An 18,607-nucleotide genomic window follows, 5' to 3' on the forward strand; every position below is an offset into this window, starting at 1 on the left:
ACAGAGACAGTGCGAATCCAACCCCAAGAAAGAGAAATCGAAGTGATGAAAATCAGGAGACTGATAAATCTTATGATTCGTCAATAGAAAACAACAGCGAAGCCAGCCAAGAGTACACAGGAAAATCTATAGAACTTTATAGTGATCAAGGAAATAATTCTAGTAGCAAAAATAAACCACTGATAGTACCAAAGCAAGATTACATAAATCTTGAAATAAATAAAGGTGATGTAGAAGAATTGCCAAATACTTCTCGTGAAAAATATACTAAAGATACCACAGACTCTTTGGAGACACCAAAAGCAAGCGAAGAAGTGAGTAATGAGAGTAAAAGTGATGAAAGTAAAGAAGTATATACAGATTCTCGTTCCCAAGAAGAGTTAAAGGACAACAAAAGTGAAAAGCAAACTCTCATTAATGATGAAGAAATAAAACCTGTAGTAGAACTTAATAATGGAAGCGTCGAGTCCAGCGAAGAAATTTCAGAAGAAGATGTAAATTCACGTTTAAAAAATAACAGCAAATTAGTGTCACTTACTCCAGTTAAGAACATCCATACGAAGAGCAAGGAATTTTCGGCGCAAAGTGATGATTTGGAAAAAAAGGGTAACGTTAAACAGCAGTTCGAAAGAATTCCTTTAGATTACATTCATGCAGATGAAGTGAATAAAAATAATACCAGCAATATTACAGCTTCGCATATCAAACCGATCGAACTTTCAAGCGAAGAAAAAGACAAAGAAGGTACCTTAGATACATTGTCGCCAATAAATCCTACGTATGACGATGAGTTAAATATAAAATTCCATGACTTACCTTTAAAACTCCCTGAAATAAAACTGCCTGAAGACATTTTGTCTTACGCATACGATGGACCGTATTATGAAACGAAAAAAAGCAATGATAAAGAAGCTCAAAAACAAAAATTCTACCACAATTACGAAGACGACGATTTAGATGTTAATCCCAAAGATAAATACAATAAGGAAGATGATTTTTATGATTATTACAAAAATAATAAAGAATATGATCATGTAAAGCGGAATAGTAAAATAAAGAATGAAGAAGGTGAAAATGAAGATCTTTATGAGAAATTCGTTCGAGAAAGATTTGGGAAAAAACCTGTAAAGCAGAGATTCGAAAGAATACAAGATGAACGTATTCCATCCCAGTTAAAACTTCGTAAAACATTAAAAAATATTCTAAAAAAGACTGAAAATGTAAAGAAAGAAGCTGAAAAAAGTGGAGATCCCAATGCTAATTATATGTGGACACTCGAGTATGGTGAAAACCTATAATGACAATAGTTTTATGTATTCTTACAGATGTAGTTTAATTAAATTATTAATTTATAGATTTTGTTTATTTACTTTAAAAAATGTAATCCTCTACTATTTTAAGTAAAATTTAAACCGATAACGTACTCTACCTGTCCCCACCCAATTTTACCCAAATTGTATTTCCAATTTCCAAAGATTGACTGTCAAAATCAATGTCATTGACAATCTGTTTTGTTAGTGTCTTTGTCAATGTATCTAATGCTACTAAAATGAATTCTACTGTTAATTTTAGCTTATTAAAACCTTATATACATTAAAGGTTTTCTCTTATTTCAATTTAATTTCAATTTCATTTGTCTTCTCTATTGAAAAAGGTAAAGTTATCCGCAATGAAAAAAATCCATTTTTATTTGACAAAAATTATTCGGTTGTAATTGTAAGTTGGCAACAATTACACTAAACCGCCTTAAAAAAGTTTTGATTCGATTGACACGTAACCTAAAATTTACTGAAGTCTGAAGGAGTAAATCCAAAATCTGTTTGCAAAAAATCTATTAAAACTTTATTAAATACATTTACGAATTCTATAGTAGTATTTTTTGAGTTAAAATGGCCGAAGAAATACAGAAAAAGATGCAAAAGGAATTGGAGATATTCAGCGGAGTACAAAAGGAGTATAAAAAAGCTGTATCGCAGAAACAACAGTTAGATAGTCAATTGAATGAAAACAAAGCTGTTAAAGAGGAACTCCTGTTGCTTAAGAAAGATGCAGAAGTTTACAAACTTATCGGTCCTGTATTGGTTAAACAAGATTTAGAAGAAGCTAAACAAAACGTCAACAAACGAATGGAATATATCACCAAAGAAGTTAGGAGGACTGAAGGACATATATCAGCTTTAGAAAACAAACAAGACGCAATACAGACTAACCTTAATAAGCTGAAGAATAACCTCGGAAATTTGAAAATATCTGTTTGAATTCGATATTACTTTTATTCTTATTTGAATATGCTAGGGTACATGTCTTGTCTGATTTTATTTATCTTTTAAATAAGTACTGTCAATTTTCAATTAAATTTTTTAGTACAAAATGTAACCTCTTAGTCAAATCAGTAATAAAATCACCTGTATTTTAATGTAAAATTACTAATATATGTTCCAATTGGTTATTAAAAATATGACTATAATAAAAAGTGTGCTGCGAATACTAACAAATCAATGTAACACAACTTAAATAAAACTGTAATCAGTCTCTTTTATTTTGTTTGAATAGCAGAACTATTATTTCAATTAATGAATTAATCTATAGCTGAAAATAGGCCATGTGTTACCACACTGTTGGTAAATTTAAAAGAACACTATTATAAATGCGAATAAATGGCTGAATGGATATTGATGAAATTTGGTATAGATGTAGAACACAATCTGGAAGAATACATAGGCTAACTATGATCCCGGAAATGCGTATGGTTCGCATGGAATACATTTGATTTAAAATTTGCTTGATAACTCTGCAAAACTTCAACAAATTTTATCAAAATTTGGCACAGATATATAACATAATTCCAAATTAAATGTGAGTTATTTTGGAATTATGTCACTTTACACCTTTTTTTTAAATTCTGCACAGTTGAAGTCGTGGGCAAATGCTAGTTAGATATAAATAAAAGACAACAAAATTAGGTATGAAATATTTATTGTTTATTTAATTTTATAAATACAAATTCAATTATAATAATGGCACAGTAATTTGTACCAAAATATTTATATCACCACTCAATATCACTGAAATAGATTGTTGTAACTGCTGATGAAAAATAAATGTCATATATAATCTTACAAACGAGGATATACATGCAAATATGAAATGTACTCTTATTATAAAACTATAGTTCTGTTATATAACTAAAAATTTTATTTTTTGAACAAGATTTTATGTAGTAAATGATAAATAAGTTCAAACCACTAGAACAACATTAGCTCTAAACATATTGTATAGTATATAAATGCTCTTTATCTGTAAATTATTCTAAAGGTCTTAAAAATATGCTATATTGACTATTATGTTTCAACTATGAAAGTTTGTAACAAATTCTGATAACAATTTTAAATGATAACATTAATACTTTTAATATATAAATCAGTCACATAGTTCAATACTAATCTTGGTCCCTTGCTTCAAACTTCAAATGTTTTTATACAAATATTTTAGCCGTGAACAATGGCACAATCAATTATGAATACCATCAGTCAATATATCTTGTCATTTATAAAACATGTATAAATATATCTAAGTATATAATATCAAAAATATATCAAATAGACACAATATGGACTTATGTACCTATAATTGTGTTCCATAAACCTTTACTTAATTCTACTCTGAACACAAGGCACACTGCAAAAAGGCATTTCTTGTTTAACAACAAACCTGCCGCTAAGAAGACTCTTGCCACACATTCTTCCCGAGCAGATGAAGCAATCAGCATGCCAATGCGTTGTGCTCCACGACACCCCTTGCTGCTCAGGCCCAATGACACCACCACATGCTCGGCAACGTTCAGCATAATACTGGTCATAACACGAAAGACAAATCGGCAGACCAGTCTTATCATCTGGCACATACTTTTTACCACCCAATGGAGCATCGCAATGGTAGCAACAAAAATGTTGAACGTGGAAAGCTCGACCCTCCGCTGCCGTATAAGGCCTTGTAAATATCAACTCGTCGCAACCCGCACAACGAGGTATCTCTAAAACGTTAGCCAAGTCTCTGGCGCAGTAAATTTCACCTTTATAGAAGAAGTACACAAGATCTGCCAGCAGTTCCCCGCATTTACAGCAAGTGAAGCACTGTGGATGCCAAATAGCTTCTTGGCCAGCTCTCTCAGCTTTCACGGCCACCTCTCCCGCGAACATAGACTTATCACAACGTTGACACGGCACACCTTCATTGTACAACTTCCTATTAAATTCCATCTCTGCGGGGCTCAAGGACATGTCGGCAAACTGTGTGAGTATTGGATCAATTTGTTCTGCATACTGGGCCACTGGATGTGAGATGCTATGGAATGTATTTTCAGGTAAATTGTTCTGGTTTTCTATATTCAAGTCACCGGCAGTTGGTGGTGGTAAGGATCCAGGGTATGTACTGTAGTTAGGTAAAGGCGGCGGAGGAAGATCCTCTTCGGAATGTGTTCTAAGATATTCCCTCAATGGAGCGGTCTGCTGAGGCTCTACTTGGTTCATAGGTTTGGAGGTGGTCGAGTATTGCGGATTTATTTTAGTAGAGCAAATCGTTCCGCTGAGTTCAGGAGTAGTCGGCTCATGTTTCCAACTCCATATCTCGCCATTTGGAGCGAAAATTGTTCCTTTCTGTATCCGACTATCAAGTACCTTCGCAGTACCCTTTAAGTTATTATTGCTTGTGGGCCACAGATCAGACATTATCTGAGCCCCTAGAGATTTGCATACAAACTCGTTTGTCTCATCCCTGAACTGTGGATTTTTATTATACTCATCTCGGAATAGTTTGATAGGCTGTAAGTAAACATCATTACTCACTGGCATATTTAAGTCATTCAAGTTCTTGAGTAGCTTGTCATATACCGGACCATGTTCAACTGCACTCTTGATCCTATCAGATTCAATATGCATTATGTTGAGTTTGTCTTTCACAATTCTACTGAGTATCGGGCTTGATTTGTAATCAGGCAAATTAGCTGCACTGCTTACAACATTGCCTTGAGAATCCAAAACAAGCTTCTTGTCAGATGCATTCTTTGGTATAATGTTATATTTTACTCCTCGGGAGACATTTGATATTTTTAATGGCAGAGCATATGATTTGGTAGTGCCATGTGCTTTGCTGTTTTCAACTGAATATACTTCACCGTTTTGTAAAGGACCCACTCTAACAACATTCCCCATTCCCACAACATGGTCTTTGATACGCGTGATGTATTCCTGCAAAATAATATAACATTATTAGATTGAATTTAAAAATATTTTATTGGTAGACTCTAGATAACTAAATATTTCCTAACCGTATGCTCAGACTTTTCCTGGTCAGTAGCGTGATGCCTTGCGGCGAGCGCTACATCGTGCGGCGGCAGCTGAGTGCGGAGCTGCGCGCGACGCTTGCGAGCCGCTGCGGAGCCTGACACAGGTGCTAGTGGACCCAGGCATGACATGTACTCGGATACCTGGGGGCATGTTTTATTAATGTTAATCCGCAATAATAAACTTTTATTATATTTAAATTCAATAAAGCAGGAGTCAATGTGTATTACTTTGTAAAAAAAAATTAAGTATATATTCAATGAATAAAACAAAACATTTGAACCATCCCAAGAAAATGCATAGATGCCTTGGAATAGTATGTGATTGATAAGAACAATTCAACAATAAAATTTGACTTTATGGTGGAAATTTTTTTTTGTAATTATTTTATCATAAATGAATTTATATAGATAAAAGATACATTTAATTATCTTGATTTAATATAATTACCAGTTCTGTAGAGGCATTTGGAGGTACCCAATCTAGTTTTACGGGTTTGTCTGTCACACCGCGAATCTTGATCAGGGGTACTGTAAAGAAAAGTGAAAAATTAACCAGAGATACAAAAAATTGAGTTAAACACAGTAATTTCAGTGGACTACATTTCATATTCATATAAAAACTTTATGTATAATTATTAATATGCAAAAATTAAGAAAAAAAGAAGTATAGATGGAATCAATACTGAGAGTTAAGAAATCGGTTTGCTATTTAATTTGTTAACCATTACTTACATGATGCCTTTTTAGGTCTAGCAGTACCAAGGAGTTCAAACTGAGCCCACCCAGACAGGTCATCATCTTGCACATCATGCACATCCTTGCTGCAATGGCATGCTCGGCATACCTTTCGCCAAAAGTGTAGATCTAGGCCTGGGCATGTAGGACCTGTAAAAAACGTTCAGATTATTAAAAAGGCGGTAAAAAGACAAGTAATAACTAGTAACTGTAAACTGCTTTTTGGATATATAATATTAAAGTTAGGTATTGTATTACATCTAAAGTACATTACTACATATTATCTTAACTTACCACAGGAATTGCAAGGAGCGCCGGCACCGCTATCGTGACCAAGCCGGGCCTTACTCAATTTTTCGCGCTGACTCTCCAATTTAGATAACCAAGCTGGAGCTTCTGGAGTCTCCACACATGAGTCACCCATCTAAAAATAAACATTCAGGTTCGTGAAACATTGTTACGATTAAGTGCTGATTCATAATTTCGCTTGTGAAGCGTTATCAATTTTGATTACTCCTTAGCTACACCTTACCCTTTTGTTATTGGCACAGGAAATACTTTAGCGAACAAGAGTGTGTTATACTGTTATAAAGAGAAAATTTTATACAATACAAGAGAGAAAATTAATTTGTGTACATTTTGTATAACTTCAATTAAAATAAAACAAAAATACAAAGAAAATACCACAGCCCCAGTCAAAACTTAAAACACTGAATGAACATAAAATGATTGATTGATAATTCAAAAATGAATGATTTCAAAGAGTATGACACTTGGTGACCACAGTGTTGCAATCAGTAAATTTTTATGTTAAGATAAAACAGTGTAACTGCTATTTTTTTTGCTTGTTTTTACTTTATTTGCAATAGAAATAAAAACAAAATAAGAAAAAGAAATTAAAAAAAAAATCAACATCGATATGTGGAAAATTACATTCTGTGTTCTGTACGTACGATAACCATAAAAATGTGTTCTATCTATGGATATTAAAATACACCATCCATCATTCAATGCGTTTTTTCTATATTGTGATAGGAATTTGATTCATAATTCTTAATCAACAACTGAAAAGCACGTACAAAACTTTAACAACACGTACAATAATTTAAACTTAGTGAACGTAATTTATAAGACTTCATTTCAAGGTAATAAAAAGAATATTTACATTTCATTTTGGATTTTCCGTGACTCATAGGTTGGCATTTATTTATCAATTATTTGTTTATTTTAGATGTCTTCAGGAAGGCCTATCAAATGTGTAGTTGTTGGTGACGGGACTGTTGGAAAAACTTGTATGTTAATTTCATATACAACGGACAGTTTTCCGGGCGAATATGTGCCTACAGTGTAAGCAAAGATTTATTCATATTGGATCCTAATTACAATAAGTAAAGATCGAACATGATATGTATAAAGACATTAGTGGTCATAATGCTTATTGTTTATGAGATTTTTAAATATTTGTCGTTTTTAGATTTGATAATTATTCAGCCCCCATGGTTGTGGATGGTGTTGCTGTATCATTAGGCCTTTGGGATACAGCAGGACAAGAGGACTACGATAGACTGAGGCCATTGAGCTACCCACAAACTGATGTCTTCCTTATATGTTTTAGTGTAACAAGGTAATAATAATCATAAAAATATCATATTTTAGAAATAATGGCTGTAGATATTAAAACCAGTTGTTTTCAGTCCTTCATCATATGAAAATGTTACATCTAAGTGGTATCCAGAAATCAAACATCACTGTCCTGACGCACCAATTATTTTGGTTGGTAAGTGTATTTTTTTATTATATAAAGTGTATAATCAATTGGTTCTTTTATGTAAATGTTTTGAAATATATAAGAACTTTCACTTTATACAATTATACGGGTAATCAATATGTTGAAATAATATAAACTCATAAATTACTTAATTGAAAGTTAAATGTTATAAGTGAAAGTGGTTTGGGCAGTTGACATTTTCAGTAATGTTATGATAAACCAATATTTTATTAATGTTTAATGGACCAATCAGATCAACTGAAATATGTATACTGAATAAATGAAATACTAAACTTCTACATTACCTTCTTATAAACTTATAATTCCCAGTTGTCCAGTGTAATTTTCATTCAAAATTTTAACATTAAGCCTTACTTATTAATGAAGGATTAACAACTATTTATGAGATAAAATTAAAAATATGTTCTTAAATAAACTTAATTCTCTTTGTTACTAGGAACAAAAATTGATTTAAGAGATGACAGAGAGACATTGAGTTTGCTCTCGGAACAGGGCATGTCTCCGTTAAAGAGGGAACAAGGTCAGAAGTTGGCCAATAAAATTAGAGCTGTCAAATATATGGAATGTTCAGCATTAACACAGCGTGGATTAAAGCAGGTGAGAATAATTATAAATTTCATAATTTGTACAAAAGTATTTTAATTTGTAACATTGAGTACTCCTTTAATATAATCTTTTTATTTTTGTTCATTTTAATTTGACATGCTGTTATATATCTACCATATTTTATGCTACTGTTGTGTAATCATTGAAATTATCAAGTTGACCTATTCTATTCCACCTAATCAGATACTTTTCCATTGTTTAAAAAAAAAATAGTTATTGCAATGTATAATTTTTCAAAAAGTTCCGATTTTATTATTCTCAGGTATTTGACGAAGCGGTACGCGCAGTTTTAAGACCGGAACCACAGAAGAGACATCAGAGGAAGTGTCTAATCATGTAAATATTGCAACAGCGACCAAAATATCTAATGACATGCGCTCGGGAATCTCGACATGACAGTAATAATATGTTTCTATACCAATATTTTGTTTAACAGTTATGATGCTACGATTTTTGCACAAAAATACAACATATTTATTTTTTATTATATCTAAAAAGCTTATATATGACAAATGTGTGCCATAAATTTCATTTCACATTTCTTTGTATACATAATTAAATAGTAGATTTGTTATATTTTTTAATACTTTTTAACCAACTTTAAAAAGGAGACGGTTTTTAATTCGTCTGTATTTTTTTCTACAGTTTACTGCTATAAAATATATAAATTTAATAAGAAATGCAGGGAATGCTTTCAAAGATTTTCTTTGTTTTTGACAATTTGACCTGACAAAATTTGGTCTTTTTATTTTTATAATTATTGTAATGCCTTATTTTTATGACAGCTATATACAAATGCACTCATGCATGCATGTTGGCCTTACTGTTGAAGTATTAGTAAAACAAATCTCATCATCTTCCTGGCCTTATCCCAGTCATATGGGGTCGGCACACAAACCTTAAGGTTTTTGCTTATGTTTATAAAAAAATATAATAAATCTTATTGATTATGCCATCACATGAATATGTTATACTTCAATATATTGTAAGCGATATATAAAATGCCAAAGATTTATGAGTAGATATAAGTTTTCACTTTTTAGTTTGCATCGTGAAATGACATGCGGTTGGAAACAAATTGTTACTGTTCAATAGAACTGATTAATGATATTATTTTTTATATGCAAATGAAACCTCAAATTGGAAGTTTTGATATGTATTCTTTTGCAACTTTTTAATAAGGACTGACAGTAGAAGCTAGTTGTGTATTACATACTCACATTACTTAGTTGCGAATAGGATTTTATACAGGTAGGTTTATTATCATAAAACAATTGTTAATTTCTATATAAATTATATATACTGACAAGAATGGGTATTGTTTATATTGTACCCATTTTTTTATATTTTTGCAGCTGATTTGTATGTGAAACAAACAAATACATACATAAGGGAAAACAAGTGATAAAACACAATTTTTAAATTGAATTATTTGTCATTCTATTAATTTATTACATGTCAGAATGTGTTATTTATAATTTGATATATTTGGTACATTGGCACATAACTAAAGTTCAAGAGACAAACTAAAATTGGATTTAATCATTGATTTAGCCATACTTTATAACTGATTTTTTATAACACAATATTTATATTATTATATATTTTAAAAACTTTATTTTTATGCACCATAACTTAATTATTTTCTTTTTTTATTCTCTTAGTATAATTAAATTTCTACCGCTTTCTGGATATCTTCATATAATATTTACTGTTGGCTTTTTTCTCTTATTTCTTTAGTCCGAATTAGACTTAGTATGAATATAGTTGTGAGTGCTTAAGTTTTTTTTACAATGTCTTTACTATGCTTATACTTTGGTAAACTTAGACAATAAGTTTATTGCAATATTCTAAGGAATTGTGGAATTTATATATTGCAAACAGCTATTATATTTTTTGGAATATTTGAGTGTTTCTTGTAAGTCTTTATGTGTCGTTTGGTTAAGTTCAGACATGTCTAATATAAGTTAATTTTATATTTTCTTGATCTATATAAAGGTATTCATGTATTATATAAAAGATTTCATTTAAATTGTATTTTTTAGTTTGTGTACTGTCTTTAGATAGACATGTGATGAAATCGTGTGTTTTATAGTGATTTATTAGGTCAAAATATTTTTGTATGTGAAGAACATAGCTTAAGGGTAACGAAGCATTTAGTGTGATCCGAATACATGGCATCGATTTTTCGTAAATATTTTATAGACTGCTTTGATTTACAATGTAACGTGTATATAACTATTCAATTATTTATATAAAAATGCGCAATTTAATTAATAAAACTTGTGTAATAATTCTACTTGCACTTCATAAATTATTAAATTTTAAATTCTTGTATTATTTTATTCCCCCATGATAATTATTGTCAAAATGCTGTTATTTTTTTAATTTACGTTATTTATAAATTGGTAAATATTGCAGCCAGGTGTGTTTGGATATAAGTTAAAAAAATTTATATATATGTTCAGTCACTAGTATCAATATTGCTGACCTAAAAATGTTAGGAGCTTTTTAAAAATTAATAAAGACATTTGTATAATTCATTTATTTCTTATAACACATATTACATGTCATTAAGACGATAGCTAATAGTGGAAAACCTATATAGAATGTCTAAACTCTAAATAAAGCTGTAAAAAGCATACATAAAAATTCAATTAACAATACTTAGGTTTATACCTTTCGTTTTTATTATGACTATTCTTTCGTTTATTACCTGATTGAAATAAGACCGGAAAAGTTTACTCAGTGTTTTCAAAATTACCAAAATTAAAATATTTTTTGAATGAATAGTGCAATAGTGAAAATATTTCCGTGACATAGTACACAAAAAGTTTGAGTTGAATTTCTCTATTAATATGAATAATGTAACTTCATATTACAAAATCAACGATACAATATGCAAGATACGTGTTTAATCAGTTATCTAGATAACTGTTGATTAAAATATTAATACGTAATTTTTTGATAAAATGAAAAACACTGGATAAAATATTACAATTCAAAATCAAATATGTGGAGTGGATAAAATCAATCTAAACACCATATAAAAAAAATTATAACCGAAATACGTCGGCAAATATTTTATACTATAGTCGTATAGCAAGAAATAGGTACTTATGATAAATGCACTGACACAAATTCAGTTGACTCATACACCGGTCGTACTAATGAACGTTATCCACATACCAAATAGTTACAGCTCCTAAAGTTAACAGGACAATTGGCATTATGTGCAAAGTGCTCACATTTGACTCGCACACGAAATACGTCAATGTCCAAGCAAATCATATTTACAAAAAATTGTAAGAAGGTCGGGCAAAGCGTTCAATATTACATAAGAATATTGTACTCTACTACAGTAGAAAAATCTAATACTAAAACATTTTATATTTTATAACATTTGAAAACCACATCAACAAACATTACATGTCAAATTTACGACGATACATTATAAATGTTTAACCAGTTCAGAATAAAAGCAAGGCCATAGTCCTCCACTTAATGTAAGCATAAAGAAAATTTCCTTAAAGGATATGTTCTATTTTATATTCATCACAATTTTGTGCTTTAGAGCCCTTCAGGAGGTAAAATTTTAGGGTAAGTTTACAAAGTATATTAAAAAAACTATTAGACTTAATCACAAGTCCAAAAATCGACATATAATTAATAAATGCAACAAACTAGAAAAATATAAACTTATACTACAATTGATCTTAGATCAGTTGATATTAAAAAGCTAAACAAAAATTTCATTGTATGTTCTCTAAACAATTATTTTAATATCTTGATGAATTGGAAGTATTATCTTCCAAATTGCCATTAGTTTTCATTCCCGAAACACACATCATACGAAAAGATGTTGCTCAGTTTTTTCCAGAAAAAAATTAAAGACAATATATTTTTAAATGTAATTTTTAAAGCACTGACCACATAAAAAATTCTTCAATGTAATAAAAACTACCACATGCATATTGATTGTATTTTAAGCAAGTTGTAGTTAAGAATGTCATAATTTGGCCACCATGTATTACTTAAAGTAATAATTAAAAATGTAAAGATGAAATTGTCTCAAGAGAACTGTTTGTAAACTTATAAAACCTATGGTTACAAATACAATGCACATTTAATTACACATTACATAATATGTACACCATAAATATGTTATCAACATAAATACTAACATTGATCTTTATTTTTGTTTCTTTTTTATTTTTCTTACACATTATTTAATTGTAAATAAGAGATGTTTAGCCTAAACAATAAAAACATTGATTATAGCATAGACAGATATAAATATTACCAACTATAAACTGAATACTGGTATAAATATTGACATGAGCATTGAAATTTAAGCAATTCTTCAAAATTTCTGTAAAACGTTAGAAACATTTAGAGATAAAGTAAAATACAACTAATGCAACTACACATCCATATAACATGTATTATTTTTAATCATTGTTGACAAAATTCAAGGTAAGCTATAGATTTTCTGAAGAAATTATGCTGTTTCAAGTTTAAATGCCCTCATTGATAATGCTATCCACTTCCTGATATCACATGGCCCTGTATGGGCCTTGAGACTTCAAATATTGAATGACCAATGACGGACCTGAAGATACCACCTCAGGTGGAATAGCAGTCAAGGGACAATTCTCAATACTCATTATCTGTAAGCTCACACAAAGAGCTAGCTCAAATGGTAAGTTACATAAATTAGGATTATCATTCAAATACAATGATTCCAAGTTCTCAAGGGTGCCAATTTCCTCTGGCAAATACTGAAGATTGTTTTCACCAACACTTAGAAATGTAAGATTAATCAAATGACCAATGGATCGAGGCAATGTAGTTAGCTGATTGGATTGCACAATCAATTTTTGCAAGTCATGCAAAAATCCTATCTCATTTGGTAGAACTTCCAGCTTGTTTTCTTCCAAGTCTAAAACTCTAAGCTTTCTTAAGCTTCCAATACTAGGTGGGATTCGTTTTAATAAATTATTGGATAGTATTAACACCTCCAAGTTCTGAAGGCATTGAATATCATCAGGCAATTTCAACAATTGGTTTGTGCCTAAATTAAGCTCCACCATGTTGATCCATGTGCCAATGTCAAGGGGGAGAGATGTCAGCAAGTTCTCCTTCATGTTCAGTTTGGTTAAACTTTTAGCTCTGGAGAATATACCATATGGTATTTTGTCAATTTGGTTATGTTCTAGATTTATGGAAAATGCATTAGTAAATTGAGCAGGTCCTCCAGAGGGATAACTCATAAAGGAATTTCTAGAGAGGGTAATGCTAGTCAATTCATTAAGACTGGCAAGCAACCCTTCAGGGAGTTGTGAAATAGAATTGCCTTCTACATTGAACTCATCCATATGTTTGCAGTTACTTAAGCTTGCAGGAATGGCAGTCAGTCGGTTGTAACGAAGACCAAGACGAGTTAGTGATTGGAGGTTGCCTATTGTCTCAGGGATATCAAGCAATTCATTATGTTGCAAATCAAGTGTAGACAAATTAACACAAAAACCAATTTCTTGGGGTAAATGTTCCAAGTGGTTATGTGAGACATCAAATGTAACCAGATTAACCAGTTTACCAATCCCAGAGGACAATTCTTTGATCTTATTTTCTCTTAAACTTAGCATAGTTAAGTTTGTAAGATTGGCGATGCCATCACAAACTACTCGAATTCTGTTAAATCTAAGAAACAGTGTTGTCAATGATGTAAGCTTATATACAACATCAGGAATATCACTTAATTTATTATGTCGCAAATCCAATACCTTCAGGCATTTTAAATTTGCAAGAGAATCAGGTAAGCTTGTTAATGAATTTTCATTTAATGCTAATGTTTGCAAATTCGTTAAACAACCGAATTCAGCAGGAAGAGCAACTAGTTTATTTCCATATAAATAAAACTCAACCAAATGTGTCAAGTCTCTGACATTGGGGGGTAGAGATGTGATGCTTGATTTGCTTAAATCTAGCCGCTTCACGCCTTCCTCACGGCATCGCATAAACTCTTTGATGACATCTAAATCGGCTTGAATGGGTTTGTTCTTCTTGGCTGTAGGTTTAGGCTTGTTTGACTCAGGATGTTTCACGGTTACCACTTTTGGCCGCGCTCCTTCGGAGTTTGTTAGTGAAGCAGTCGATAATTTCTTTTCTCTCATACTGTGATATTTTTCTCTCGGACTTACGGTACCGATGGAATCCAAGGCTTCGGAATTTTCTCTTGACGAGTTATCGAGGTTCATTCCGATAATTTTATTTATTACGTTTAATCCACTCTATTATGGGCATATAATTAGGCGATTACCTTTTTAAAACTCCCGTAACATTCTTTTAATTTTATTGCAATAAACACAATCAATACTGGTTCACTTCAATATGGAAATTGTCAGTCACGGCATAACACTTGTTTACCGATTTACTTTGAAGATACCTGATGACTGTAAGTTCGTTTAACTGACACTCCCGAGCTCCCGAGGAGGAAAACTTAAACAAGAATATGAGCTGTTCTAAAAATAATGAAAATGCAGTGCATTCTGCTTTGAAAAAATACAATTTACAATTTATTACAGTAACTCAGATACCCAAAGAGTATATAAAATGCAAATCGGATATACCATCGATATCATGAATATTACGTTAATAAAATGTAAAATATTTTTTTAGATGTTTCAAAATATTGCGTTTACAAAGTTTTAGTAGTTTAAATATGCATAAAATAAAAGTAACTTGTTTTTATGTGTTGTTTTAGACAAAAATATGTTTTTGAAGAGAAATATTTACTATTTAGTTTATGTGATAACGAGAATTCTGTTTTTTTGTGTGATTACTCTTTGACTTTGACAAGTGCAGTGACAGTGACGGATCAGAAGAGAGAAAGTTTGTTGTGGCGGGTTATATTTTTACTAATTGCTGATTTAATTAAAGGATTTTAAGTATTTGTTGAATAACCTATATAATCCTGTAAACATGGATAAAAGTAAAGAAAAAGAAGAACAGAGCATTATGGATAAATCCATGAGATCCGTCTTTGGTAAGTTTCATACTTATTAACATTTAAAATATTTTAACAAATTCTTGTATTTACACTATTTTTTATCATTTTCTAGTGGGTAATATACCTTATGAAGCTACGGAGGAAAAGCTTAAAGATATATTCAGCGAAGTGGGGCCGGTCTTGTCTTTTAAACTAGTGTTTGATAGAGAGACTGGAAAACCCAAAGGTTATGGCTTTTGTGAATACAAGGATCAGGAAACAGCACTTAGCGCCATGAGAAACTTAAATGGTTATGAAATTGGTGGGCGATCACTTAGAGTTGATAATGCTTGTACAGAAAAATCAAGAATGGAAATGCAAGCCTTAATGCAGGGACCACAGGTATGAATTTTTATTTACTTTTTATATCTTGTATAGATATAAATGTCAGTACTTGTTTCATGTTTTATAGGTAGAAAATCCATACGGAGATGCAGTTGATCCAGAAAAAGCACCAGAGGCCATCAGTAAAGCAGTGGCTACTCTACCCCCAGAGCAAATGTTCGAACTTATGAAACAAATGAAGCTTTGTGTTCAAGTATGTTCACATATTTTACTTTTACTTCATACCTTGAAGTTTATTTTTTAAATCAAAACCACTATTTAAAATTCTTTTAATAAATTTTAAGTCCTACTTTAGTTAAATAGAGAATTGTAATAAAAACTGTAATAATTTGTATTTACAGAATAACCCATCTGAAGCTCGAAACATGTTGCTTCAAAATCCTCAACTAGCATATGCTTTACTTCAGGCCCAAGTGATTATGAGGATCGTTGACCCAGTCACTGCTGTTGTAAGTTTTTTATGCATTTACTTTGCCAAAACATTAACATAAAACATGTTATAATCTCAGTTATTTGTCATAGTACTGGCAATACACTTCAAATGTGAATATTGAAAAGTTGATTACTGTAATAATTATATTTCAGAGTATGCTACATCCCAGCAACCCTGTACCACCAGTGTTACAGCCCGACAAGCCTCCAATACCTAACAACTATGTGCCATCAAATCAACCACAAGGTAATTTATAGTTTGGATTTACTTTTATGTATAGTAATACAAAATTTATGTGAATTTAAGTAATTTAGCCTTTTATTTTTATTTAATCAACATAAATTTCAATTATATTTTCAGTGCCACCACTTATGAATAATCCTGTCCCTACACCTAATCAATACAACCGTAAGTGCTTGTAACATAATGATTTTGTTAGGTTATATATCATATGTTTATTAAATCAAAGATCCGGTATTGGAAACCACACATTAGTTAATACATACAGAGTGATTCACAATTTCTACTAAAATTAACGTATATATTTATAAGAAACTGTTTTAGTTATACTATAACTTAATAATAGCTAAATCGAAAGCTTAGAACCAGAAGATGGACACAGGATTTTTAACTTGTTTCCTTTTTTAAATTCATAACGAACGAAGTCGCGAGTAAAAGCTAGTATTTTATAAGTTACTTCTACGACCACTCAATAGGTCTGTAGTGGTTGCAATGAGTGAAAATGCAATGTTCCTTTGTACTCAATAGCTCGCATGGCAAATATGGCGGGCATGGACGTGGACCTGCGCAGTGCGCGTGCGCCGGTACCACCACTACTGGACCAGGACATGCGCAGTCTGCCGCCCGCGCACCCCGCGCCACACCCCGTGCCGCCTCCGCTCAATCAAGACAAGTATTTTTTAAATTATTTTATAGTATGTTTGCTGAGCGTATATGTTTTTTATTGGTAGTACAAAATACACAATTTTTTTTTATCTATTAATTCTTTTCGTAATAGATGAATTGAATAGTTTTGTTACAAATTCAAATTTCTCTTTAGTAATCCCGTTCCTAAGGAGACACGAGAAAAGTAAGTCAAAATCATTGTTTAATATTGATGTTGTGTTATATTTTTACTGTGGTGTTTATAGCGAAGGCTTATTACAATTACAGATATATATGTTGCAACAAGGAAAAGTATAAAATAGTATTTGTGGACCAAATATGAGTAAAAACAATGGATTTATTCTAAAAATGTATCAAATTCCACTATTAACACATTTCATGCCACCATTTTATCATTGTCAGTAGCAATATCCAGGCCAGCCAGTGGCATTGGATGTGTTAAAGGAATGGAGTACCTAATTAATGACTTTAATATAATGATTTACCTAATTAATGACAACATTTTCAGTATGTTCCCGCGTGATCCCCGTCTCGCGAATGCTCAAGGCTTTAATGCGGATCCCCGCGTGCGACCTAATGATCCAAGAACTCAAAACAAGATGCCCCGTAAGTCATTTTAATGTTAATTAAATAGAATAATAAATATTATAAATACAAAAGTTTAAATGGGTGGATCGATGGATGTTTGTTAGAAGGTATCTCCAGAATGGCTGCATGAATCTCGCTTAAATTTGACACAGATGAAGAACAAAGTCTTGAAGAAAACGTGCAGACGAATTAGTTTTGAATAACTCAAACTATATTTGTATTACAGAACAAATGCCCCCCGGCATGCCGAGCATGGCTCAAGCCAGAACAATACAAGGAATACCATCTGGTGCTTCGGATCAAGAAAAGGTATGTTTCATTGTCTTATTCCTCTCCCTCTCACTATCTTTGACAAAACAACGATAACAATATATTTAATATAAGGATTTTGGTCTCAGAATGCCGCGATAAAAGATGTATTAAGTTAATTATTTATGTGTGTGCAGGCGGCGCTGATAATGCAAGTGTTGCAACTGTCGGACGAGCAGATAGCGCTGCTGCCGCCCGAGCAGCGCGCCAGTATACTCATGCTCAAGGAACAAATCGCCAAGAGCACGCAACAACGCTAATACACTAGATTATAATATTTTTTTCATTATATGCTATTCAACAAACAATACTATTGTTTTTTTGTACTTTTATTTGTTTATGGTAGATAAGAATATTTAAAGCTAATAAAATCATGCAGAAATATATTTCTGTATTTGAAAACGATCTAACCGTAATGCTACAAAATCACTTAGACAAATAACGTACGGGCAATGTTTTTAAAATACTAAAACAAATTCACATCTTAAAATATTGCAAAAA

At 31.6% G+C, this 18,607-nt stretch overlaps 5 protein-coding genes across 6 annotated transcripts; 3 read left to right on the top strand and 2 right to left on the bottom strand.

Annotated features, from left to right (window-relative positions):
* Positions 1–1,740: 1,740 nt before the first annotated feature.
* Pfdn6 (prefoldin 6) lies at positions 1,741–2,537 on the top strand. The gene has a single exon (XM_013318577.1). It carries the CDS (start codon positions 1,890–1,892, stop codon positions 2,256–2,258), a length of 369 nt encoding a protein of 122 aa, XP_013174031.1. The 5' UTR covers positions 1,741–1,889; the 3' UTR covers positions 2,259–2,537.
* A 442-nt stretch (positions 2,538–2,979) lies between these two features.
* Positions 2,980–6,778, bottom strand: Tes (testin LIM domain protein). Its single transcript, XM_013318576.1, has 6 exons — positions 6,612–6,778; positions 6,374–6,503; positions 6,077–6,229; positions 5,793–5,872; positions 5,327–5,485; positions 2,980–5,246 (listed from the first exon to the last, which is right to left on the bottom strand). Exons 2-6 carry the CDS (start codon positions 6,501–6,503, stop codon positions 3,648–3,650), a joined length of 2,121 nt encoding a protein of 706 aa, XP_013174030.1. The 5' UTR covers positions 6,612–6,778; the 3' UTR covers positions 2,980–3,647.
* Positions 6,779–7,043: 265 nt separating this feature from the next.
* Mtl (Rac family small GTPase Mtl) lies at positions 7,044–9,052 on the top strand. Its single transcript, XM_013318327.1, has 6 exons — positions 7,044–7,224; positions 7,311–7,426; positions 7,554–7,703; positions 7,774–7,856; positions 8,305–8,465; positions 8,737–9,052. The coding sequence occupies exons 2-6, from the start codon at positions 7,311–7,313 to the stop codon at positions 8,812–8,814; spliced, it is 588 nt and encodes a 195-aa protein (XP_013173781.1). The 5' UTR covers positions 7,044–7,224; the 3' UTR covers positions 8,815–9,052.
* A 1,981-nt stretch (positions 9,053–11,033) lies between these two features.
* Sur-8 (leucine-rich repeat protein shoc-2) lies at positions 11,034–15,063 on the bottom strand. Its single transcript, XM_013318625.1, has one exon. It carries the CDS (start codon positions 14,732–14,734, stop codon positions 13,031–13,033), a length of 1,704 nt encoding a protein of 567 aa, XP_013174079.1. The 5' UTR covers positions 14,735–15,063; the 3' UTR covers positions 11,034–13,030.
* Positions 15,064–15,381: 318 nt separating this feature from the next.
* On the top strand, positions 15,382–18,424 carry CstF64 (cleavage stimulation factor subunit 2 CstF64). 2 transcript variants are annotated; one of them, XM_013318325.1, is made up of 11 exons: positions 15,382–15,522; positions 15,599–15,867; positions 15,938–16,063; positions 16,212–16,319; positions 16,456–16,549; positions 16,664–16,711; positions 17,072–17,216; positions 17,364–17,393; positions 17,718–17,815; positions 18,024–18,106; positions 18,244–18,424. In XM_013318325.1, the coding sequence occupies exons 1-11, from the start codon at positions 15,459–15,461 to the stop codon at positions 18,364–18,366; spliced, it is 1,188 nt and encodes a 395-aa protein (XP_013173779.1). In that variant the 5' UTR covers positions 15,382–15,458; the 3' UTR covers positions 18,367–18,424. The 2 variants fall into 2 exon arrangements, with proteins under 2 accessions (XP_013173779.1, XP_013173780.1); XM_013318326.1 differs by lacking the exon at positions 17,364–17,393 and having other exon boundaries at positions 18,244–18,366.
* Positions 18,425–18,607: the final 183 nt, after the last annotated feature.

This window comes from Papilio xuthus, unplaced genomic scaffold, assembly GCF_000836235.2.
Source record: "Papilio xuthus unplaced genomic scaffold, Pxut_1.1 DF826923.1, whole genome shotgun sequence".
NCBI classification, from domain to species: Eukaryota; Metazoa; Arthropoda; class Insecta; order Lepidoptera; family Papilionidae; genus Papilio; species Papilio xuthus.

Coding starts and splice junctions, on each gene's coding strand:
- Pfdn6 (XM_013318577.1), top strand. CDS start 1,890: ATGGCCGAAGAAATACAGAAAAAGATGCAAAAGGAATTGGAGATATTC.
- Tes (XM_013318576.1), bottom strand. CDS start 6,503: ATGGGTGACTCATGTGTGGAGACTCCAGAAGCTCCAGCTTGGTTATCT. Junction 6,230..6,373: donor CGCTCCTTGCAATTCCTGTG/GTAAGTTAAGAT, acceptor CGTTTTTTACAG/GTCCTACATGCCCAGGCCTA. Junction 5,873..6,076: donor TAGACCTAAAAAGGCATCAT/GTAAGTAATGGT, acceptor TTTTCTTTACAG/TACCCCTGATCAAGATTCGC.
- CstF64 (XM_013318325.1), top strand. CDS start 15,459: ATGGATAAAAGTAAAGAAAAAGAAGAACAGAGCATTATGGATAAATCC. Junction 16,064..16,211: donor AAATGAAGCTTTGTGTTCAA/GTATGTTCACAT, acceptor TTGTATTTACAG/AATAACCCATCTGAAGCTCG. Junction 16,320..16,455: donor TTGACCCAGTCACTGCTGTT/GTAAGTTTTTTA, acceptor ATTATATTTCAG/AGTATGCTACATCCCAGCAA.
- Mtl (XM_013318327.1), top strand. CDS start 7,311: ATGTCTTCAGGAAGGCCTATCAAATGTGTAGTTGTTGGTGACGGGACT. Junction 7,427..7,553: donor GGCGAATATGTGCCTACAGT/GTAAGCAAAGAT, acceptor TGTCGTTTTTAG/ATTTGATAATTATTCAGCCC. Junction 7,857..8,304: donor CGCACCAATTATTTTGGTTG/GTAAGTGTATTT, acceptor CTTTGTTACTAG/GAACAAAAATTGATTTAAGA.
- Sur-8 (XM_013318625.1), bottom strand. CDS start 14,734: ATGAACCTCGATAACTCGTCAAGAGAAAATTCCGAAGCCTTGGATTCC.